Consider the following 25,931-nt stretch of genomic DNA (forward strand, 5'->3'; position numbering starts at 1 on the left):
AATATTAATATCCTTATCTTCTGATAAAGTATATTTACACATGGGTCATACATGTAGTCCATCAACATATTTTGTGGACAGTTCTCATTCATATAAGTTCCAATACATAATAATAGTTACTAAATATCTAAAAAGGCAGTTTTAATAGTAGTATCTGATTGCTATTTTCTTCCACTAAATCTTGCTAAATTGAGTTTTATGTATGCAGGAAGAGAGAGAATATGTTTTTGTACATCAGCATGCAAAAGGATTCTTGCAACCTAGCCTAATTTGGTTACTATAGTCTTCAGAGTTCTGTTTCTCGGGGATACCTGGGATTCCCATTTGAAACCCCTTTCTCTATTGTTGAAGACTTAGGGGAGAGACAAGTTCCTGTTGAGAAGATTTGGAATTTGGAATGAGAGTGTACACACTGACAATGTCATTTATGACAATAGATTGAATGTTCATAGGACCGTACAAGCTTTTGTGGGTTTGCTTGGGAACCCAACCTCTGGGCGTGACATTGCTCCTTGGGAAGATACTGCAGAGGCAGGTCCAGATAATTACACATATCCATCTGATGGCACATCAGGTCCTGCCTGCATAAAAATGAGAATAAGTTTCCTTACTCTGGAAGCTGACAAAATTGATCAAAATTAATACGAACAAGCAGAATCTGCCCAGTAGTGTGAGAGATACACAACATAATTCCTGGTGTGGTTCTTTAAACATAAGACCACAAAAAAACATCTTTACCTTCTCCTTGTTTCACGGCACCCATCAGAGTGGCCCTGCATGTAGCAATCATGTGTTAAATATGCATGACATGAATGAATCAGTGTACCACAAAGATACGTATTTGTAAAAATATTAGACATCTACTTGTGCCTAGTACTGTACTAAGCACTGTAAGGGATAAAGCGAGGTTATTTCCACAGAAGGCAAACAATCAATTTGGAATAAAGAACAAAACAGTGTATGAATGAAAAGAAAAGTTCAGAGAAGAGAACAATATGGGAATTGCATAGTAGAAACAAAAAAGACAAAAATAACTTTAAAAAGGGAGGAGTTTCATGGGGCAATGGCCCAAGAACACTGCACAGGAGGGTGTGGAGACAGTGAGGTGGCGGGTGTTGTAGTTGTTTTCAGAGTGATTTACCTAAGACCACGAAAATGTAAATTCTCCATAGCGAAGAGATTATATATATGAGGATGTGACTGAAGCTCCCCTACTCCAAGGCACCAGAGGCTCCACCTCACACCTGGGGCCAGAGTCAGAGATGAAGCCCAGGTCTACGAAGCAGGAGTGGGGCAGGTGAGGGCTGTCAGCATTAAAGATTTCTACCTGAAGTTGTTGAAGAAGTACTCAGGCACACAAGTCCTCTTTATCCCTCTTGCTCCCTTAATTAGATAAAATCTGTGTTTTGTTTTGTTGTTTTTGAGACGGAGTCTCACTCTGTCGCCCAGGCTGGAGTGCAGTGGCCGGATCTCAGCTCACTGCAAGCTCCGCCTCCTGGGTTCACGCCATTCTCCTGCCTCAGGCTCCCGAGTAGCTGGGACTACAGGAACCCGCCACCTCGCCCGGCTAGTTTTTTTTCTTTTTTGTAGAGACGGGGTTTCACTGGGTTAACCAGGATGGTCTCGATCCCCTGACCTTGTGATCCGCCCGTCTCGGCCTCCCAAAGTGCTGGGATTACAGGCTTGAGCCACTGCGCCCGGCCAAAATCTGTGCTTTAATTAAAGGTGTATAAACCCCTTTCTTTCTATTTCAAATTGCATATTTTTGATACAATCATAAATTGATTTTGCTCAATTCACAAAAACTGACTTTTTATAACTTCACATTGGAGGAGTTGAGAGTTTCTTTTAATTTTTAGCTATAACAAACAGCGAGCAAACCTTTTATGTTTTGGGGGAAATCCTGCTGCCATTCACCAGGCAGAACAAATAATTTATCTGTTTATTACTTGATACAATCATTAATTCAGCTGGTATTTTATAAGCATCTAACACATACGAGGTACTAAGTCCTTCAGTAGGAGGAACTGAAAGATGACTAGCTGACAGTGCCAGCTTGCAGGAAGCTCATGGTCTAGTCCAATGAGACAGACCTATAAACTGATCAATGTTCTAAAAATATCACTTAAAAAAGGCACCAAAGTAGAAGTCTGCATGAAATGCAATTGGGGACAAAGGAGGGAGTCATTGTTTGGGGCAGGATCACGAAAAATGTCATAGAAGGGATCTTTAAGATGAGTCTTACACACCAGGTGGATATTTTGTTAGGTGACTGGGGAACTGGGAGGTGGACGTCCAAACAGATGAATCCACAGGGAGAGCAGAGCTATAAGGCAAGGAAAGGCAAGAACAGGGCTGTGCTGGTGCAGGGAGGCATTGGCAGAGCCAGATCACCATCATAAGGAACTTGGCTGTATCTCAGAGGCAGGAGCGCCATTGCCTGGGTTCAAAATAACATGTGTTTCAGAAAGTTCACTCTATCAGCAATGCGCAGCAGGGATTTGAGGGAGGCCAGAGGGGAGGCAGGGAGGCCAGTTGGGAGGCTGCTGAAGTGTCCAGACTAGACATACTGAAGGTCTGTTCTGAAGCCCTGCTGGCCAGGATAAAAGCATGAGGGAGGATACAAGAGACTTGAGGAGAGAAGCTCTCCAGGACTTGGTGACCAGCAGGAATGTGAGTGTAGGAGGGGGAGGTATTGGACAGTTCATTCTTTATCATTCTGGTGAGGATGATACAGTTCCTCTGGGCAGGGGGCTTGCTAACTCGTTTAACCTGCAGAGATTTTGTTGGTTGGTTTTTTGGTTTTTGTCTTGCTTTGCTCTGCTCTTAATAATGATTACCATATAGCTTAAGAATAAAAAAAGAAACTCCACACTTTATTACTTTGGCTACAAGTCATTTCCTCTGGGTCTAATTTATTAGGCGAAACTTTACCAGGAAATTGATTTTCAAGGAAGTGAAATCGTTCTTATGTGGAGTAAGGATGAGGGTGAAGATGTGGCCTGTGGGGTGAACTGTGAAGTCTTCAGGTCTCTGGGGGTAACTGGGTGCAGACTTGATTTCATGGGTTCTCCCCTCACCGTGTCACCCCTCATCCTCATTTTGCTTTGCCTCTGTTTCCCTAGGCCCTGTTTGTCATCGTTGGCCTCTTGACAGGCTGCTATTTTTGCTGCTGCCTGTGCTGCTGCTGCAACTGCTGCTGTGGGCATTGCCGGCCCAAGTCATCAGTGCCAGAAGAGGACTTCTATGTGTCCCCAGAGGATCTGGAGGCACAGATCAAATCTGACATGGAAAAAGGTGGGGTACGATGAGAGCAGAGGTAGTGGGTGTCCATTCATAGGCCTGAGCAAGCACCAGGTCCCACAGAGACAGCTATCACTGTAGTAGGAGAACTCCCACAACCAAATGGTTGGAACCTCACAGACTGTCAGCTTTGGTACAGCTTCTGGGGAGAATGAAAATACAGATACCTTTACCAGGCATAGAGAAAAGCAGTTCCTGATGCCTTTAGAAAGAAAATCACGAAATATGCTGATGATGAAACAAAGAAAATACAATTCAGGTCTCATTACAAGAGAGTGAGCACTGGATTCAGGGAGGATTGGATGAAAATGCTCAGGGCAGGAGAACCAAGGTAGAAATTTTTTGCAGAAAAAGCATTTCAGCCAGTTCCTTTAGGATCCTCTTTGAAATAGAAGGAAGTGGGCATCAAAAAAAGTCACCAACCCTTGACTTTGCTTCTTTTTAATGACTTCATTATGAATTTGGGTGAACTAGGAGAGAGAAGTCCTTCTTTATCTGAAATGTAGCTTCTTTCAGGAGTAGCCCCAAACCAGCATCAAGGATGGGACTATTTGCTTTGCTAACCCACCTCCATATGTCCATGTGTATGCATGACTGTGATGTAGTACTTGATTCAAGTTCATTCTATCCAGAAATGAAAAATATTTAAAAGTTTAAAGAAAGATGAGAGCTCACAGGATTCGCAGCACCAGGAATACTTCATGGCCTCTGGGCAATGCCTTTGTTTAAAGAAGCTGGGGTCAGACCTGCCATTGTCCTGCTCCACCTTACAGCCAAGATCCTCCTGTCATTCTCTCCCATTGTTCTCTCTCATAGTTATCCTGGAGTACAGACTTCATCACTGAATCCTCAAAAAAACCGAGACAGCCAAATAAAAGAATTACTTGATAATTCAGACAGTGGCCCATTTTTATCAGAACTGCTAAGATTAGGAATAGTTTACTTTTCTGGACTATGTTGTACTCTGATTCTTTCGATCACACTGAAATGGAAATTCCAGGTCATCAAACATCAGAGACCAGTTAAAGGCTTCCACACACGTTTTATTCCCTATGAAATGCAGTGCTAAGTAATATCCAGGTATTACCCACCCTGACTCTAGCTCAGAGGAAGGGGTCTTCAATCATGTGAATTGTGCAGACTCCCAGACTCTTTCAGGATTGGGAGCTCAGAGAGGACAGAAGGGGTTTTCTTGAAACCTGGGACCCCTTGCTGTGGGGACCTATAGGTGGCCAGTCCAGCAAACAGAGGTGGTGTTCTGACCATTTTTTATTGCTGACCTTGAAGCCAAATTGTGGGCCCATGGTGAAGCAGAATTATAACTTTCCTTTCCTTTATTTGAGATATAAAAGGACAAATTAATCTTTTAATGGGGGCGTATACACCAAGAAGACCAAGCAAGCAGGATTACAAGTAAATGGGTTAAGGAGTAATGTATGCATGGAATATCTGTTTCTTCAGGAAAATGTCCATGACGTTGACACAGCTTGCCTAAGAATGACAATCCTAGGGTCTGAATCCCATCTGCTCTTGTAAAGGAAAGAAACTGTTATAAGATTATGTCAGGGATTGCTGGCCCCATAGACCACAGGATCTCCCATAACATCCATCAACCTAGCCCAGTTCTCAGTCACTGACAGAGGACCAGAAGAGACAGCAAGATAGGGGAGTATCTTCAACATCCTCCACTGGGTCAACCTAACTGAACTTTTCCTTTGCAGTGGGAAAACCAAACCTAGGTGAATTGAACTTAGATATCCCCAATCCAGTGTTTCACACTTCTCTGAACAACCCCACAGTCTTTCCTGTTTAAAATTAGATAAAAACTCCACCAGGTCATTTCAGTAGACCTTCTTTGTGGAAGATTTCTTTTTTGGAACAGAAATCCATACTAGGTGCCAGATTCTACCCAGATTTCCTCCCTGCTGGGTGATTGGTGATGAATCTACATGTCTCTCACTGTGCTCAGCTCTGACACCCCAGAGCTACCAATTCCATCACAGAGGTCAGATCTTGGACGAAGTAAACCATGATCCTGTTTGACTATGTTATTAAGAATACTTAACCAAAAGGAAAAGCTTTATCTTATTTCTAAATATTTAACAGCTCATATGCAGGGATCCAGATTTTGTGGGACTTGAAATTTACACAATTTGGGCAAACCTCTTTAAGAAAAAGAACACAAAATTAAATCTGAAAGTGAATATATATTTAGAATGAGAAAAAGAAATCACAACAAATTGCAAGGCTTCAATACTTAAGAATACCATAAATGTCACAAAATCTAGAAAAATAGCAATTGTTTAATTAACTCTCTGGTACACCTCTGCAATACGCTTCCCCTGAGGTTTTGTGGCTACATATCCATTGATTGCTTCTTCATATTAATATAGCAATAATTTTTTAGTATTTTCTTTTTATTTTCTTTTTATTGAGATGAAGTCTCTGTGTTGCCTAGGCTGGAGTGCAGTGGAAGATCTCGGCTCACTGTAACCTCTGCCTCCCAGGTTCAAGCATTTCTCCTGCCTCAGCCTCCTGAGTAGATGGGACTACAGGCATGTGCCATCACACCTGGCTAATTTTTTGTGTTTTTGGTAGCGATGGGATTTCACCGTATTAGCCAGAGTGGTCTTGATCTCCTGACCTCGTGATCCTCCTGCCTTGGCCTCCCAAAGTGTTGGGATTACAGGCGTGAGTCACCACACCTGGCCATTTTGTAATATTTTCTATGAAAAAAATAGAAAAATCTGCCTTTCCTCTAGCATGTTTGATCAAAAAGTTTTATTACTGGTAAATTAGAAAAGTTTATTTTAGCTTTATGACTCATTATTGATAATGTTGTCTACATTTTTAGGGATTGTTGTCAAATTCAGGAAAACACCTATATAATTTATTTCATATAGAAGATGTAAGATTTGGAGGAAATTTCCACAGAACACCTTTGATTTTGTACATTTCAAACCTTGTTGTCCTTACTCCATCTAATAATCCCAGCATCAGAGCCCAATGGACACATTCACATTGTGTAACATCACCTCTGGTTTAGATTTTCATGTCCCCTCAGCAAGTGAATTGGCACAGTGAGCTGTGGGAGTCTACCTAAAGACATTTCTGCACTCGTAGGACTAACAATAATTAACTACACAGAGTTCCTGCAAACCACAAAAACATATCCCACTAAATTCAACTGAAACCTAACCCTAACTCTTTATCCCCTTAATCAAATCCCCAAAATGTCTACAGTTCCTCTGTTGCCATTCATCAGACAGAGAAATGTGACGGAAGGGAAGTCAAAGTGGAAAGAGATGTTTTTGTTGATTGTGGCCAAAATATCTTTCTTTTGCAAATTACAAAAAACATGAATACATCTTTAGGGCCCCAATAGGCCCTTGGAAGGCTGTGCACAGGTGAGGATCCTTGAGCTTAAGTTTCATTAACTGTGCAGTAAATCCAGCACTGTTCTTGGATCTACCCTTTCCTTTTAAGGAACTGTGCCTTATTTGCAGTTAGTTGTATTAGCTAGATTCACGTTTGTACTCCACTAACCCAGAGTTCAGGATGGTTAAGAATGAAAATCAGACTTCATCTGAAGACTAAGCTTTCTGGACTGTGGTCCATTAAATGGACTGCACTTGCATCCGCTCTGCAAAAGAAGGGAACCCACTTAAGGTTCTTTAAGAAAATACACTTGAAAGAGTCTACTAGCCACTTAAAAATCAAGTGACGCAAGACAAAGAATAAACAGCATTCATCAAGGTTTGAATCCATTAGAAGGCACTAGTATGACATTAGGGCTTTAAGAATCTTATTTTAGTGATTCTAAAACTTAATTAAAAAATGGCAAACTTTTTCTTACTTGGGGAATCCTTCATTCTTAGGTAGGATTTAATCATAAAATCTTAGGATTTTAGACTTGGGAGGAATCTGAGGAATCAACCCTCACCTCTGCATGGCTTTTCCAGCCAGCTGCTCATTTGAAAGCTGCCTGTGGTGGGGAGGTTTAGGACTTTGTTTATAAGTAAGAGATGCCCATAAAAATTCAACCACCAAAGGAGGGCGTAGAGTCCACATTAACTCTACAGTCCACCCTCAGGCACCACTCAAGGATACCAAAACACAATTACATTTACACAATTTTTGTGTACATTTTTTTTTTTTGTTTTACAAAAGTGTGGTATCCACATATTATTACGCCCTTTTCCTGCTTCTTTGCAGAGGAAAATTTTGATAAAATCATATTTATCAGTTCTTTTTAAATTGATTGTGCTTTATTTTGGTGTTATGTTGAGAACTCAGACTACCTTTATGTCATAAAGACTTTCTCCAATGTTTTCTAAAAGTTTTTGAGTTTTATATTTAACATTTAGATCTATGACCCATTTTGAGTTAATTTTCATATAAAGTGTGAGGTTTAGGTCCAGACTCTTTTTTTTTCTTGAATATGGAATCTAATTGTTCTAAGACCATTTGCTGAAAATGGTCTATGTATCCTCTACACGGCTTCTACTATGTATCCTTTGTTCATTGAATTGTCTTTCCCTCTTTGCCAAAAATTAGTTGGCCAGGGTCAGGCAGGGTGGCTCACATCTGTAATTCCAGCTTTGGGAGGCTGAGGCTGGTGGATCGCTTGAGGCCAGGAGTTCAAGACCAGTCTGACCAACACAGTGAAACCCTGTCTCTACTAAAAATACAATGATTAGCCGAGCATGGTGGCAGGTGCCTGTAATCCCAGCTAATCAGGAGGCTGAGGCACAAGAATTGCTTGAACCTGGGAAGCAGAGGTTGCAGTGAGCAGAGATTGTGCCACTGCACTCTAGCCTGGGCGACAGAGCAAGACTCTGTCTCAAAAAAGAAAAAAAAAAAATTGGTCATATTTCTATGGACCTATTCCTGTATTCTCTAGTCCGTCCCATTGATCGATGTGTAGGAATCTACCTAAAGTCATTTCTACACTTGTAGGGCTAACAATAATTAACTACACACAGAGTTGCCGCAAACCACAAAAACATATCCCACTAAATTCAACTGAAACCTATCCCTAACTCTTTATCCCCTTAATCAAATCCCCAAAATGTCTACAGTTCCTCTGTTGCCATTCATCAGACAGAGAAATGTGATCTCATCAATTCCACACTGTCTTGCTGTCTTGCAGCTTTAAAGTAAGCCTTAAAATCAGATAGTGTGATTCTTCCAACTTTATTTTTTTTTTCAAAATTATTTTGGCTCTTCTAGTATCTTTGCTTTGCATATAAATTTTAGAATCAAGTTGTCTATATCTACAGAAGAATCCTGCTGGGATTTTTATTGAAATTGCATTAAATTTGTAGATCCGCTTGGAAAGAATTGACATCTTTACTATGTTGAATATTCCAATCCATCACACAGTATGTATCTCTACTTACCCAGGTCTCATTTGATTTCTTTCATGAACATTTTGTAGCTTTCAGCATACAAAGCTGGTATGTCTTGTTAAATGGGTACCTAAGTATTTCATTTTGGAGAGAGCTATTGTAAGTGGCATTGGTTTTAATTTTGTTTGCAGTTGTTCATTGCAAGTATTTACAATTTCTTTCTGTGTTGCCTTTGTATCCCATGTCTTTGCTAAACTCATTTAACAGTTTGGATTTTTGTGAGTGTGTAAATTCCTTGGGATTTTCTATGCAGACAATTATATCATCTACAAATAGAAACAGTTTTATTTCTTCCATTCACATCCGTATTCCATTTGTTTCTTTTTCTTGCCTTGTTGCACTAAGATTTCTAGCACTTTGTTTGCTGCTGTGCTGTTACTGTCTTAAAATTCTTAATTTTTGAATAAGGTACCTCACATTTTCATTTTGAACTGGGTTTGGCAAGTTATATAGCCACTACTGAGGATATTTCCTCATGTGGACTATAAATCGGGATTTCAAGTTTGATGACTTTTGCCAACAGAATTTTTCTTCGAAGGAACTATTAGCTAACTTTACATTTACATTTTAAAATCTACATTATATAAGGATGTTTAAAGAACAGAGCAGCCAATCCTCACTGGCAAGGAAAAAGACAAAATGCCTCCAGAGCATAGTACTCTGGTTTTAGGGAAGGAGAAAACAAATTAAGATGAGACAAGGTGGGATGGGGAAGACTAAGTGGAACCAGGGCTTTATATTAATTACCCATCTAAATGCAATGTTACAGATTATTATACTGTACTTGGAGATTTGACCAGCATATGAAGATTACCACAGGAAATTAATTTTTCATACATGAGCACTGATTTTAAGGAAATATGGTTAGCAGTTCTTTCTTCTATTATTCTCCCCATCTTTTATCCAGAAATGTCAAGATGCAAAGTATAGTAAAACTACTATGGGGCAATCTTTACTCCAGAATAAAAGTAATAGCTACTTAACACTTTGTCTTCTTATATCTTACTGTATGAACAAATAAGAGAAAGGAACAGGGGTTAACTAGGGAAATACATGTATGATTTGAATTCAGTTACTGTAGTAGTCTGTTTTCACACTGTTATAAAGATACAACCAGAGAATGGGTAATTTATAAGCAAAAGAAGTTTAATTGACTCACAGTTCTACATGGCTGAGGCCGCCTCAGGAAACTTACAATCATGGCAGAAAGTGAAGGAGAAGCAAGCACCTTCTTCAGGGCAGCAGGTGAGAGAAAGAGAGTGAGCAAAGGGGAAGTGCCATACTTTTAAACCTTCAGATCTCATGAGAACTCACTATCGTGAGAACAGGTTAAGGGACACCAGCCCCATAATCCAGTCACCTCTCACCAGGTCCCTCCGTTGACACATGAAAGTTAAAATTTGAGATAAAATTTGATAGGGACGCAGAGCCAAAACATATCATTCTGCCCCTGCCCCCTCCCAAATCTCATGTCCTTTTCACATTTCAAAACAAATCATGCCTTCCCAACAGTCCCCCAAAGTCTTAACTCATTCCAGCATTAACTCAAAAGTCCAAGTCCAAAGTCTCATCTGAGACAAGACAAGTCTCTTCTACCTATGAGCCTGTAAAAGCAAAAGCAAGTTAGTTACTTCCAAAATACAATGGAGGTACAGGCATTGGGTAAATGTTCCCAATCCAAATGGGAGAAACTGGTCAAAACAAAGGGACCACAGGCCCCAGACAAGTCTGAAACCTGGCTGGGCAGTCATTAAATCTTAAAGCTCCAAAATCTCCTTTGATTTTATGTCTCATATCCAGGGCAGGGTGATGCAAGAGGTGGGCTCCCACAGCCTTGGGCAGCTCTGTCCCTGTGGCTTTGCAGGGTTCTGCAGGGTACAGCCCTTGCAGCTGCTTTTCCTAGCTGGCATTGAGTGCCTGTGACTCTTCCAGGCTCTTGGTGCAAGCTATTGATGGATCTACCTTTCTGGGGTCTGGAGGATGGTGGCCTTCTTCTCACAGCTCCACTAAGCAGTGCCCCAGTGGGGACTGTGTGTGGGGGCTCCAAACCCATATTTCCCTTCTGCATTGCCCTAGCAGAGGCTCTCCATGAGGGTTTTACCCCTGCAACAGACTTCTGCCTTGACATCCAGGCATTTCCATACATCCTCTGAAATCTAGGCAGAGGATCTCAAAGTTCAACTCCTGTGTTCTGCACACCAGCAGGCCCAATACCATGTAGAAGCCACCAGGTTTGAGGCACTCTCTGAAGAGTACCTTGGCCCCTTTCAGCCTCATCTGGAGCTGGAGTGGCTGGGTGCAGGGCACCAAGTCTTGAAGCTGCACAGAGCAGTGGGGCCCTAGACCTGGCCCAAGGAGCCATTTTTTTTCTCCTAGGTCCCCAGGCTTGTGATTGGAGGGCCTTCTGTGAAGGTCTGTACATGCCCTGGAGACAGTTTCCCCATGATCTTGGCTATTAACATTCAGTTTCTCGTTACTTACGTAAATTTCTGCAGCAGGCTTGAATTCCTCCCCAGAAAATGGATTTTTCTTTTCTATCATATAGTCAGGCTACAAATTTTCCAAACCTTATGCTCTGCTTGTCTTTTAAACATAAATTCCAATTTCAAACCATCTCTTTGTGAACACGTATAACTGGCTTTCAGAATCAGCCAGATCACCTCTTGAATGCTTTGCTGCTTAGACATTTCTTCCACCAGATACCCTAAATCATCTCTCTCAAGTTCAAAGTTCCACAGATCTCTAGGACAGGGGCAAAATGCTGTCAGTCTCTTTGCTAAAGCATAGCATGAGTGACCTTTGCTTCAGTTCCCAACAAGTTCCTCATCTCTGTCTGAGATGACCTCAGCCTGGACTTCATTGTCCATATCACTATCAGCATTTTGGTCAAAGCCATTCAACAAGTATCTAGAAAGTTCCAAACTTTCCCACATCTTCCTGTCTTCTTCTGAGCCCTCCAAACTGTTCCAACCTCTGCCTGTTACCCAATCCCAAAGTCACTTCCATATTTTCAGGTTGTCTTTATAGCAGTACCCCACTCTGCCTGTACCAATTTTCTGTATTAGTCTGTTATGAAAATGCCACTCTGTTATAAAAATACCACCTGAGACTGAGTAATTTATAAACAAAAGAGGTTTAATGGACCTCGCAGTTCTGCATGGCTGGGGAGGCCTCACGAAATTTACAATCATGGAGGAAGGTGAAGGAGAAGCAAACACCTTCTTCACAAGGTGACAGGAGAGAGAGGAGTGAGTGAAAGGGAAGTGTCACACTTTTAACCCAATCAGATCTTGTAAGAACTCACTATCATGAGAACAGCTTGGGGGAAACCGTCTCCATGATCCAGTCACCTCTCTCGACACATAGGGATTCCTACTCAAAATGAGATTTGACCAAACACCACAAATTTCACTTTTAAGTACATGTTATAGGACATTATAACTATTTCTTAATTTATGAAAATCCAAATTTGAAATATAAAATCCTTCTTAATTGTTGACTTATAAAAACTATTAGAAATATTTCTCACCTGCTTTAAGAGAGTTTTAACAATTCTAATTATATATCTAAGACTTTGTCTTGTGTATTTGTTATTGTGTGCATATTCAAACATGCCTAGTCCTTGACTCTAGTTGAAGTCTAAGATACCTTTTGACGATATAAAATTGTACCAAACTCTGTTCAATAGTGGTGGTACAGTGTGGGATTTGGCAGCAAAGGGGATAGATTTGTTTGGGTTTTTATGTCCCTTTAAACCATATCAGAAAATATAATCCAGCTTCTACCTTTAAGAAATAAATGGGGGAAAGTTCAAACAGTGGCATCTTCAGTATTCACTGGCAACTACAGAACTTAAAAGTGGATTCCTATGTCTTTCTTAAAATAGAAATATACTCCCAATGGGATCCCAAGAACACAGAGGCATTCTATTGTTCTTATGAATCAATCAAGATCAAATGGAAGATAGATAGTGTCTTGGGGGAACACTTCCCCAGTTTTGTTGTCTTTGAAAATTTGAAACCTTAAAGGTAAAAGGTAATAGGTACCAACTTATTTCCCTTACTTTCATATGCTCACAAATTAGGAGTTCTACTTTGTGAAATTTTGGGTGGTATGTTTAAAAAAAGCTCACCTAGACCCTATACTCCTCTAGCAGCTGAAGACCACAATGAAATAGAATTCTACTATGAGGGCCTTACAGACCATCTTGAGAGAGAGCTTTATTTCGTGGGACAATGTGTGTGTATGTAGTATGTGTGCGTGCATGCATGCGTGTGTGTGTGTGTGTGTGTGTGTGTGTGTGACAGAGAGAGAGAGAGAGAGAGAGAGAAAGAAGGTATGGAGCAAGAGCCCAAATTGGAATCAGTTACCTCTGAACACCTTGGCAAACAAACCCACAATGTAAGAGCTAAATTCAGTTTGATTTTTCCAAGCTGAAGGCAGTAAAATGACCTCCAACCAAAATTTCCAGCTAAACCCTAAAAAACAAAACAAAACAAAACAAAAACCCTAAACAAAACAAAACAAAAAACTGAGTCATGATTGCCCAAATTTTTTTAAAGGAGGGAGAATAAAAGAAAAAGAGTTTTATACTATTGACCTTGGATCTAAAAATGTGAGATTCAGTTCATAGAAAAATCTGTTGACTGCTTAACTGTTCTTGCCACTCACCTGGATAAAACCCAAATACATTCACAACCACAAAACCACTGAGATGAAGAGGCCATATGGCTTGTAATTAGACTCTCGCTCTTGGCCAAGATATTGCGACATTTATTACATTGCTATTTAGTATTTATCACATCTTACTGCCCAGGAAAAAGGCACCAAGGAAGAGATTAAATTCATCTTTCTCCTTTTTGCCACTCCCCACATTTCATGCTTCTTCCTACCCCTTTCCCCCAATCAAAAGGAATCAATTTCTAGAAATAATGTATGGAAAACAATGCTTGCAACTAGTCAAGAATGCTGTGCTTCTTCTTTATACGGAAACAGCAAGAAAGTCCCATCAAGGTCTTAGGGCAGAGCAGTTGGACAGGTTTGTCAGCTCTGAATGCTCCCCCAAAAAAGCAGCTCAAAGTGAACCCAAGATTTCTTTGATTTTTGGCCATCAAGTTTCAGTGAGCAAACTGACTGGTCAGGTTTATTGAGATAGTCTTCGGACAGCAAACATTTACTGATCACTTAGTATTTGCCTGATGCTATACCAGGGGCTAGAGAAAGTAAAGACATAGTTCCTGGTACTTTGGACCTTACAAACTAGCAAGGGAGATGGGGACAAAAATATTAAATAAATAATCACACAGAGAACTAGTTAATTTACAGGTACATAAGCCTGCCAAAGGAGAAGTACAGGGGCTGTGAAAGTGAGCACTTGGGGCCTCACCTGCATGCAGGTTGAGGACACTTTCCCAGGAAGTGACATTTAAAGAAGACTTTAAGAAGGAGGAGGAGTTGAGGGGTAGGGGACTCTGGGGATGGTGCACTCTAGAAGGGACCAATCTTAGTACAAGCAAAGAACTATCACAGCCTCTCCCCATATTCTTGTGGATAAGATGGTGAATGGCGCTTTGCATGCCAGGCAAGGCAGGTAGAGTCATATTGCACTGTTCTATTGAATAGTTTTATCAGGTAATCGAATGAAGCAGAAGTTGTGCAATGACTATTTTTGCAAAGAAACCCAAACTGAGATATGCTTAGACAAAGGTTCAAACCATCAAAATGAAACATGATAAGTGGAAGTAGCTGGAATCCCCAACAGTTTGCTAGAGAAGTGCAAGAGTGGTAGGATTACCTAGGAAAGGGGGAAAAGGACTTGAGAGACTCCATGGAGAACAATGCAAAAATATAGAGGGGAGGTGAAATATTATTCAGCCGTAAAAAGCAATGAGGTAGTGATACATGTGGATGCTACAATGTGGATGAACCTGGGAAGATCATGCTAGATGGAAGAAGTCAAACACAGAAGGACAGACATTGTACGATTTGATTTATATTAAATATTCAGAATAGGTAAATCCAAAGAGGCAGAAAGTAGATTGCTGGTTGCCAGGGCCTGTGGCACAGGAAAAATAGGGAGCAACTGTTTAATGGGGACTGGGTTTCCTTTTGGGGAGATAAAAATGTTTTGCAATTAGACAAAGTGTGAGTCATACATTAGCTGTATTTGTATTCAATGCCACTGAAGTGTTCATTTTAAAGTGGTTGGTTTTAAGTTATGTGAATCTCATTTCAATCTTAAAAATATATAGTAGGGGAGAAGGTAGGCCAAGATTTGACTAGAGAAAGAAACTGAACACCCTTCCTTCAGAAAAGGAGAGTCCTTTGTTCTCTGCAAATTCATGCAGCATAGCGAGTGGAGGATATCACAGGCCTAAGGAAGGTATTAAAATTCCCGAAAAGGGACAGCAAAAAGGTGACTCAGCCTTTTACACCAGCTAACTTGAGGGCAGTCTACCCCAGGGACTAGGACAGAGGGCTGCGGAGTCAGACAATCCTGGCTCAGGCCTCAGCTCTCTAAGTTACTGGTTGAGGTTCTGGGGATAATTTACCTAACTCCTTTATCTGTTGTTTTTCTCAAATATTAAATAGATACAAATAAATATGACCTGGGTTTCTACCTCAGAAAAAGAATGTTACCATCACCTTTAGAGCTCCTTGTTTGCTCTTCCCTCCTCAGATGTAATGATCTTAAATCATGTGTGACCAGTTCTTGCTATTCTTTTTAGTATTACAACTTTATTTATAATCCTAATGGCATACTGCTTGGTTTTCCCTATTTTTGAACTCCAAATGAATAGATTTATATGCAATAATTATCTTTCTTCAGCTTGCTTTATTTTTACTGTGTAATATTTCTTTTTTTAAAAAATAGTTTCAACTTTTATTTTAAACCCTGTACATGTGCAGGGTTGCTACATGGTATATTGTGAGATGCTGAAGTGTGGGGTACAGATCCTGTTACCCAGGTAGTGAGCATAGTACCCAATAGTTAGTTTTTTAACCCATGCCCCCTTCTCCCCTCCCCACTCTAGCAGCCCACAGTGTCTGTTATTCCCATTTTATGTCTATGTGTGCTCCATTCAGCGTTGTCCTTCTGAGATTCATTCACATTGTGGCTGTCATTCATGTATTTTCACTGTTGTATAATATTTTGGGAGGCCATCCCATAATTTACTTATCCATTCTACTGCTAATGGACATTTGAGTACCGTCCACATTTGCCATTACAAACGGTGCTGCTATGAATGTTCTTGCATGTATTTTCTAGTGCATGAATGCTAGAGTTTTTCTAGGTATATGTATACAGAGGATGTAATTATTTAGTCAAAGGATACACACTTATATAACTCATTAGGTAACACTGAGCAGTTCTGCAAAATCATTGCACTAATTTACATTCCCACTAACAGTTAACGAGAGTCCCTGTTGCCCCACACCCTTGTCTACATTTGACATCCCCAGATGGTAAATGTGTGACAATCTTGTAGGTGGTAAACGGTGTGCCATTGCGGTTCTAGTTTTTATCTCCTTGATTAAAGTTGAACATCTTTTCATATGTTCATGGTTCATTGGGGTTTCCCCTTCTATGAAATGCCCATTCAGATCTTTTGCAGGTTTTAAGATTGTATCATCTGCCTTTTCCTTACTGATTTTTAATATATGCTGGATATTGATTCTTCATTGATTATGTTTATTTAAAACATATTCTCCCAGTTTGTGACTTGGTGTTTTACTCTTTATGGCATCTTTTGATGAATCAAAGTTCTTGATTTTAATGTTGACAGGCTTTCAGTCTTTGCCTTTATGTTTAGTGATTTTTGTGTTTTGATTAAGAATTCCTGTACTAACTCAAACATATAAAGATATTCTCCGATATAGATTTTCAAAGTTTTATAGTTTTGCCTTTACACATATAAGAGTTTAATCACCTGGAATTGATTTTTTACATGTGGTATGATGTGGGACTCCAATTTCATTTTTTTTCCAGATAGAAAACAAATTGTTTCAGCACACTGATTTCTAATTTTGGTTTTGATAAGCATTAAGTTTCAATAGATATATGGAGCAGTTTCTGGGCTTTCTGTTCTAGTCCATTGGTGATTTTGTTTATTTTATGCAATACCAAGCCCATTTATAATAATCCCTAATATCTGTTTAAGCAAGTCCTCCTCCCTTGTACTTCAGGAGAGTCATATATCCGTAGTATTTTGCTTTCTTATATAAATCTCAAAATCAGGTTTTTGTCAAGTTCTTTAACAAGAATTCCCTAAGCAAAACTTTTTAGGATCTTGGTTAGAATTGCAGTGAATCTACAGATCCACAGGTACAATTGACACCTTTAAGAATTTGAGTCTTTTAATATGTGACATGGTATACTTCACCATTTATTGGCTTTCACTAAGGATGTATTTTCTGTATCTTTAGTTATATTTATTTTTGAATACTTTACCATTTTTCTTACTATCAATCAATTATATATGTATTTTTCTACTTGCTTTTTGGCATATAGAAATGTACTTTTAAAAACATTGATTTTTGAATCCAAGAAACTAGCTAAACTCTCTTGCTAATTTTAATTATTTACCTGTAGATTCTTTAGGGTTTCTACATAACTGTTTGTCTCATCTGTGAGTACTGACAGTTTTGATTCTTCCTTTCCATCTCTTATCATTTTTTCTTTATTTTTTAAACCACACCAAGTATGTGAACCCAGTTTTTTCTCTTGCCTTTCTGTGTTTGCCAAGACTACTAGTAAAATGTTGAAAAGAAGGTACTTTCAGGATTGCATCATAATTAGTAAGTTTGCTATAGGTTTTTGATCGGGTTAAGAAAATTGTCTTCTATTCATATTTTGTTAGAACTTCATATTTGATTGTGGATTAAAATTTTATCAAATATTTTTTCTTCATCAGTTGAGATGGTCCTGATTTTTCTCCTTTGATCTGTTAATGTGATGAATTATATGAATTAGTTTTCCAATATTAAAGCAACCTTCTACTCCTTAGATAATTAAACTCAGTGTAGTCTTCATGTGTTAACTATTTTATTATTTGATGAAATGAGCTGTTAATATTTTGTTTGAGATGTTTGTGACAATGTTAATGAGTGAGAGTGGTCTATAATTTCCCTTCCTCAAACTTTCCCTACTGTATTTTGTATCGAGATTATGCCTCATGAAATAAATTGCAAAGTATTCCTTTGTTTTTTACTTCTCTTGGAGAGTTTGTGTAATACTAGGATTCTTTCTACAGGATTTTGAAGAACTTTCTGGGCTAGCGTGTAACTGTGCAAATTTTAAACTATTGATTTAATTTATTTAATGTTTATAGACCAGTTGGATTTCCCTTCTTTTTTATTTACAAAAAGAAAAAATGATTTCTTCAAGATTTCCTCTTACCTTTTACACATCTATAGTATCTGCATGATTGTTCTATTTTTTATTCTTTACATTGGTCATTTCTGCTTTCTCTCTGTTTTTTTTTTTAGCCATTCTCACCAGATGTCTTACAATCTTATCAGTCTTCTCAAATAAACAACTTTTGGTTTTGTTGATTGGTTCTACTTAATTTCTTTCTTTCTTCTCAGTTTATTTTGTTCATTTTCAAACTTCCTTTTATGCTTCTTAATTTTCAGTCCTTCCTCTGTTCTTACATTAAAAATTTACGACTATAAATTTTAAATTTTCCTATAAGTTATACTTCAGCTTCACACACACACACATACACATACACACACACACACAGACGTTCTTATATTGTTCTCATCATCTGAGTTCTAAATATTTTCTGATTTCTATTATGATTTTTTTCTTTAATCTATAAGCTAGGCCTGTGTATATCTTAATTTTCAATCTTGGGATTTCGAGGTTAGTTGTTGTTTGTATCTAACTTGACTGCTCTGTGATTAGAAAATGTCAACACTATGATACCAGTGCTTTGAAATGTCTTAGAACTTGCTGTACAGCCTGGAACTTAGCCAATTTTTATAAATGTTCCACATTGCTTCAAAACAACACATTCTGCATTTGTTAGGTTCATTGTTCCATATATGTCTATTGCATAAAGCTAATTTATTGTATATATTAGTTTGCTAAGGCAGCCATAACAAACTACTACAGACTGGGGCTTTAAACAACAGAAATTTATTCTCTCACAGTTCTGGAGGTCAGAAGTCAGAGATCAAGGTAGCAGGGTTGGTTTCTTCTGAGACCCCTCTTCTTGTTTGGTAGCTGTTCATCTCCCTGTGATTTCACATGGTGTTTCCTCGGTGTCCAAATCTCTTCTTGTAAGGACACCAGTCCTATTGGATTAGGGCCCACTCTGGTGACCTCCGTCTAATTTAATTACCTCTTTAAAGACCCTATCTCCAAATATGATCATACTGTAAGGTACTAGGAATTAGGACTTCAACATACGAATTTTGGGGGAGACACAATTCAGTCCACGACGTAGTCCTTTTCAAATTCTACATAAGATTTCCTTGCTTGATTTCATGAGTTAGGTGCTGAAAGCAGTCAAATTTTCCATTGTGATGATGAAGTCTTCTGTTCCTCTATAGAGTTCTCTTGATTTTTGATTTATGATTTTGATTTTGAGGTTATGTTATTAGTGTATATAACTTTAGAATATTTACAGCTACTTGGTGAACTAAACATTTTATTATTATGGAGTTACTTCTAGCTCCAGAAATGCTTTTGCCTTATATTTTATTTTGTCTGTTAAAATATACTTACATTAGCTTTCTTCCCACCAGTGTTTGTGTGGTAAATATGTTTTCATCATTTTACTCTCTACTTTTATCCTTATTTTTTAATGCAGCTTGGGTTTTTAAAATTCGGTCTGACAATATTTTTCTTTTAAATAGAGTATTATATCCATTGGTATTTATTACCATCAATATAATGTATTTTTATCTTTTTCTATTAACCTACTTTTTGTGAGAGGCAATATAGAAATAGTCTTGAAGAGAACAGACATCTGAGAAACACTGCCTTGGTTTGAATATCAGCTCTATTACTTCCTACCCATGTAACGCTGGCCTAGTTACACAGTCTGTGCCCCCGTTTTCTCATTTGTAAAATGGTTATAATAACAACCTTACCTCATAGCATCATTATAACTTTGAGTGAGTTAATATACATAAAGTGCTAAGAACACTGCTGGATACATAATAAGATATATACATATACCTAACTTTTGGTAATTTTTTATCATTTTATTTATCACTTTAAGTTGACATGTTTTTTTCTATTTCTCTTTTATTTTCTTTTAAATTGTCAGAGTGTCTTTTCTTATTTAATTTCCTTCTGTCCTCTGATTTGGAAATTATATTCTCTTTTCTGTTCTTTTGGAATTACCCTGAAAATTTATCAAACATACTTAATTTGTCAAAATTTAAAGCCAATTATTATCTTTACTCTCCTCTTGAACAATACAAGAATTTTATAACACTTTAACCCTGATCAACCTCTTTCTGACTTATACATTACTTTCATATTTTAGATTTTTCTCAATTTTAAGCCTCACACATTTTTATTACTGTTTTATATTCAATAATTATTTGGTTTTACTGACATATTTACTGTTTAAAAAAATTTTTTTTTACACCTCAGTTATTTCATCTGATAACTGTTTCTGCCTGAATTATATCTTTTAAATTGAGTCTGCCGTTAGAAAAATTTGTTTTTACTGTCTGAAAACATCTTTATCATGCTCTTTTAAAAAAGAAATGTAACTTATTAAGAGAGTTTGTCAATAAATATAGATTGATGTCTTCTTTCAGTATATTGGAGACATAGTTTCATAGTTTTTTAGTTCCACAGTTTTAGCTTCCATATTTGCTATTGACAAGTAAGATTGCTTTTAAAATCCTTGTCTTTTTTTTTTTTTTTCAGACGGAGTTTTGCTCTTGTTGCCCAGGCTAGAGTGTAGTGGCACAATCTTGACTCACTGCAACTTCTGCCTCCCAGGTTAAAGTGATTCTCCTGCATCAGCCTCCCGAGTAGCTGGGATTACAGGCGCCTGCTGCCATGCCTGGCTAATTTGTTTTTTTGTATTTTTTGTAGAGATGGGGTTTCACTACATTGTCCAGGCTGGTTTCAAAGTCCTGACCTTAGGTAATCTGCCTGCCTTGGCCTCCCCAAGTGCTGGGATTGCAGGCGTGAGCCACCGCACCTGGCCCAAAATCCTTGTCTTTTGTTCTTCAATGTGACTAAGATGTTTTAAAGATGGGTTTCTCTCTCTCTTTTTTTTTTTTTTTTTAGACAGAGTATCACTCTGTCACCAGGCTGGAGTGCAGTGGCACGATGTCAGCTCACTGCAACCTCCACCTCCCAAGTTCAAGTGATTCTCCGTGCCTCAGCCTCCCGAGTAGCTGGGACTACAGGTGTGCGCCATCACACTCAGCTAATTTTTGGATTTTTAGTACAGACGGAGTTTCACCATGTTAGCCAGGATGGTCATCTTCTGACCTCGTGATCCATCTGCTTCAACCTCCAAAAGTGCTGGAATTACAACAGGGAATCACTGTGCTCTTTAATTTATCCTGGCTGGTTCTATGGATTGGTGTATTTTATCAATTCTAGAATAGTCTCTGCCATCAAATCTTCAAATATTGTGTCTCCTTTTTTTTATTTCTTTCTGAAAGTTATGTTAGATATGTTAGACCTTACAATTCTTTCCATCATGTCCTTTAACCTCTTTTATATTTTTCTCTTTGTCTCTGTTAAATTTTGGATGATCTCTTGCAACCTGTTTTCTACTTCACTAATTCTTTCTTTAGCTGTTAAGCCAATTCATGAAGGTTTTTTCCATGTTTTAATCTCCAGAAATTCTCTTTAAAATTTTAAGGTCTATTATTTTATTTTATTTAATTACTTTTTAAAGTAATTAAATTAATTACTTTTTAAATTTTATTTAATTTAATTATTTTGTATTCTGTGTCTGATAAATGCAGTTCTTGAAGTCTTTCTGGGTCTGATAAACAGCCTTCTGCTGTTTATATTGGATCTTAGTATGCATTGTTTCTATATGTAATCGCTCTCTCTCTGTCTCTCTCTGTCTCTCTCTCATTCTCTCTCTCTCTTTGACACACCCACACATCTATTTCTCTACCTCTAATTGTTTTTACTATGAGCTCATGTTTCTTGCAATTTTCTGATGATATTTTGAGGCCTAGGTTGAAGGTGAGGTCATTCACTTTTACTAAGTGCCTGAGAGCACATCTTGCACTGGACCTCTTTAAACTAAATTATCATCTTGAGGTTTCTTAGAACACAGAGGTTGTGAAAACTTGGTCGGCCAACTTGTGTATTCATTGGCTTGCCATTAAACATTTTTAGGGCAGATTTCTCAACTTAGCACCCAAATTAAAGGCTAACAAATCTCTCTGTAGATTTAGGAGTATATTTAGTGATTTTAGAGACAGCATAACCATTTTGGGCACTAGCTTTATCTGAGGAGATTTCTATTAGACTCTCCCTCTAAGCAAACTCCCAGTTTTGACTGCTGTCCCAAGAAGGGCCAGTCATCCAATTGTACACTACTTGATGCCAGGTTGCATCTTTCATATAAACTATACCTTCCCTGTAGATATACATTGTAGTCTATATGAAAGGTGCCCTTTGGTAATGTTCAGTTTCCAATCTGCACAACTATATGTGATGGTTCTATCTGTATCCCCACAAGATGGTGAAAACTAAAGTTCAAGTTCACCAGGTTCAGCAAGTACCCTCCAGGTGACAGCTGGGTTTGGTGCTTTGGTTTTATAATTCCATAACTGACAAAACTTGAATAAAGAGTAAAGACAGTGCCTCCTCCCTTTTGAAGTCCTTAAAATGGTGGATATATTGATATCTTATGAATTGAGTTGATTTGCCAGTCATGATTTCAACAAAAATACCTATCACTTGCTTCATTAAAAGAACTGTAACATGATGAAAGTGTTTATTGCTTTGCTTTGTTTATTTTTAGATGTGGACTTTCCAGTTTTTCTCCAGCCTACAAATGCAAATGAGAAAACACAGCTAATCAAAGAAGGATCTCGAAGTTATTGCACAGACTCTTCATATTGAGCCCTCTGAGAGTCCACAGTCCCTCCTCTCAGTTCAGTCTTGTTTCCAGATGGTCGTAGGGGAGTGTGTAGGGCATAAAGTGCTGTGAACTTTTCCATCTTGGTATTTTATTTTTGGGTTAGGAAAACATGATTGCTATATAATTTTCTCAGTTTGCAGACTTTCTCTCTGAGTAGAATTTCTTATGAAACACATTCAATTTGGGTGAATAAAGGCCTGAAGAGTTATTTTATGCTCCTTGCCTGATGTAGGACAGTGGAATTGTACAGCCTTTATGAACCCTTTATGTGAGGCATATCTGATTCCTAACTGACCAAAGTAATATTCCAGAACAGAAGCCACTTTCCTTCCATGTAGCACAATATTCATCTACCACAAACATCATCATCAAAATATATGAGAACCTATAAAGAGTTTTTGTGTGTGGAGCCTCTTCCATGTCAATATTCAATAAAGTTATAGAAATGTTTCAAGAGCCAGGAAAGGATGATTAGATTTCTTAAAAATCACATTTTTAAGGTATATTTTTGGAACATCAATAATTGGCATTTACTGAAAACTGGTAAGTAAAACCAGGAAGAAACAGGTTTTGTGTATACTTTTAGATTGGCTTAAAAACAAAACAAAACAAAACTTCAACCTGGTTAAATGTTGCAAGTGAACCAGAAAATCATTCTGAGCCTGAACCAGCCCCCTCAGCACGTTGATCATTTTCTAGTAAAATAATTTTTGTATAACTGGCTCAGATTAGCCAAACTAAGGGAAACAAAACAAAACAAAAAGAAAGAAAACAAACAAACAAAAAAAACACATGAAGGAGTAGAACTCTAAACTCTAGAGCCTAAATTTACACCAAAACGCATATCACCTCATTTTTGTTAAAATTATTTGCCTTGACAGAAATTGCTCAGCTCTGTGCATGTTACACAATTTAAGCCCAGAGGTCATCTCTGCATTTGCTTGTTTGATTCTTATATTTATTATGTGGTAGAAACCATGTGCTATTTCTAAAATACTATGGCAGAAAAAATGTTTGTTTTTCTAGGTCTTTCTTACTTCTTTATATAATATTGCATTTTCAAGATCATGTTATGTTTTTATATAATTACTGTATAAAATGCCTTCATCTTTTTTCTTGTTTCTTATCCCCCTCCCCACAAAATTATAGTCAATTGCTGCTAAATATATATTGTAAGTGAGAATTAGTGTTATAGCTCTGACAGTTCTGACATCATTAAACTTCTGCTCTAACTCTTTAGTTACTGAATTTTTTTTTCTATGTAATCAAGTAGACAGAGCCTTGGTTTGAAAGTTAAGAAACCTGGTTCTAATCTAAGCTTTCATTAACTAGCCTTGTGACCAAGTGAGATGAAAATAACATGGCTAATCTCTCTATGGCTCTGTTTTCATATCTGCCCTGACCACCTTCCAAGTTGCTGGATGACCAGATAAAATGGCTAAAGTGAAAGAAATCTGAAAAGTCAAATGTTCAGCAAATGTAAGGTGGTTTTAAATGAATTTGTATATGTTGACACACACAGACAAATGTACTGTGACTCGATGCATATAAACTCTCTCACCCAACAAGACCCATAGAGACACCCAGTATTAACAGCTCCAGTAACCAGCAAGTGCTTGGAAAGCTGTACTCAACAAACAAATGCTATTTTCCATTTGGAGAAAACAATAGGATAAATAGCCCAATCTGCGGATAATTTGAGCCATTCCATTTCCTTCCTGCGGTCTTTTTAAGCAAAACGGTCAGGTCTATTTTGAAAAGCAACTTATAAATTACAAAGCTCACCTTCTCTTTCTTGCTCAAACCTCATTTTCCTTTCTCACATGGAATATTTTGCTTCCACTCCTAGTTCTCCCAGGAAGCTGGTCCAACAGCGGTTAAGATGAGAACAGGACATGGATCAGAATCAGAATCAGATGGTAGAATCAAATTGCTAGAGGGGCTCTGGCCAATGTTCCTCACAAAGGGCTAGTTTCTGGTTACAATGATATGTGACAAATGCAAGCACTTGTATGCCTATGAATGAGGGAATGAATTCTGCAGAATGCTCCTTCAGCTACAGAGATACAAGAATCCACTCTTCATTAGAGGAGGAGCTGCTGAAGTATATTTGGGGGTCAACAGAAGGGCTATCCAGAAGCAATGGCAGTCATTCTGAACCCACAAGCATCTTAGCAGGGAAGCTTCAAGGCAAGAAGAGAAATGCTGAGCGTGAGCCTCATCGGTGGACACACAGAGTTCATTGAACGGTCCGTGTCAACAGCTCACCACCTATCCTGGGCACTGGGCTACTAGAATGGGAGACTTCTTAAAAAGTTCCATGAGTCATCCATTTATTTTTTTGCTGTCTTACATTAGAACATAATAAAAAACTTACATGTGCATTTTTCTTTACCCAAACACACACACACACATATATATATCAATTCTTTTAGAATAAGTGACATTCTATATCTAGAATGAAAAACCTGTCTATACATTAATTTTTTTTTTTTCGAGGCAGAGTCTCACTGCAATCTCTGCCTCCTGGGCTCAAGCAATTCTTGTGCCTCAGTCTCCCGAGTAGCTGGGACTACAGTCGCATACCACCACGCCCGGTTACGTTGTATTTTTAGTAGAGACGGGGTTTCACCATGTTGGCCAGGCTGATCTCGAACTCCTGACCTCAGGTGATCTGTCCGCCTTGGTCTCCCAAAGTGTTGGGATTACAGGTGTGAGCCACCATGCCCAGCTACATTGATTAATTTATTAGCATAATAGTTTTATATAAAATGCCTTCATTTTGAAAACATTTTTATTGTATTTGGCATGGAAATTTTTTTTTTAATCAATGTGTAACATACTAGAAAATTAAATATTTAGCTACCAAAACTTGAAAGATACCTGTTATTCTGAGTCAAAGGGTAAAGTTTTAACAAAATAAAATGAGTCACTTTCCTATTCATATTCTGCATTTGTTAGCTCTCTCTTTTACCTCTTCCTTTCTCATCCCATCCCCCAAAATAGAGGATTTGAAAGTGTTGGCCTTAGTCTCACAGGTGCATTTACTTGTATTTGAGAAAGCTGATTTATTCTTTCATAAATTAAAAATAAAATTTCTAAGAGAATAATAACCAAGAGTCGT

General features: G+C 38.2%; 1 protein-coding gene across 3 annotated transcripts in view; it reads left to right on the forward strand.

Moving 5' to 3' along the window:
- Positions 1 to 23,265, forward strand: part of DNAJC5B (DnaJ heat shock protein family (Hsp40) member C5 beta) — a 119,537-nt gene extending 96,272 nt beyond the window's left edge. For all 3 annotated transcript variants that reach the window (XM_030938004.1, XM_030938006.1, XM_030938005.1), the window contains 2 exons: positions 3,126 to 3,297; positions 22,688 to 23,265. In XM_030938004.1, the coding sequence (XP_030793864.1) occupies positions 3,126 to 3,297; positions 22,688 to 22,788 (273 nt within the window). In that variant the 3' untranslated portion in view covers positions 22,789 to 23,265. The remainder of the gene's footprint in view (positions 1 to 3,125; positions 3,298 to 22,687) is intronic.
- The last annotated feature ends 2,666 nt before the right edge of the window (positions 23,266 to 25,931 follow it).

The sequence above is a fragment of the Rhinopithecus roxellana genome, chromosome 9 (genome assembly GCF_007565055.1).
Source record: "Rhinopithecus roxellana isolate Shanxi Qingling chromosome 9, ASM756505v1, whole genome shotgun sequence".
In the NCBI taxonomy this organism is placed as follows: Eukaryota; Metazoa; Chordata; class Mammalia; order Primates; family Cercopithecidae; genus Rhinopithecus; species Rhinopithecus roxellana.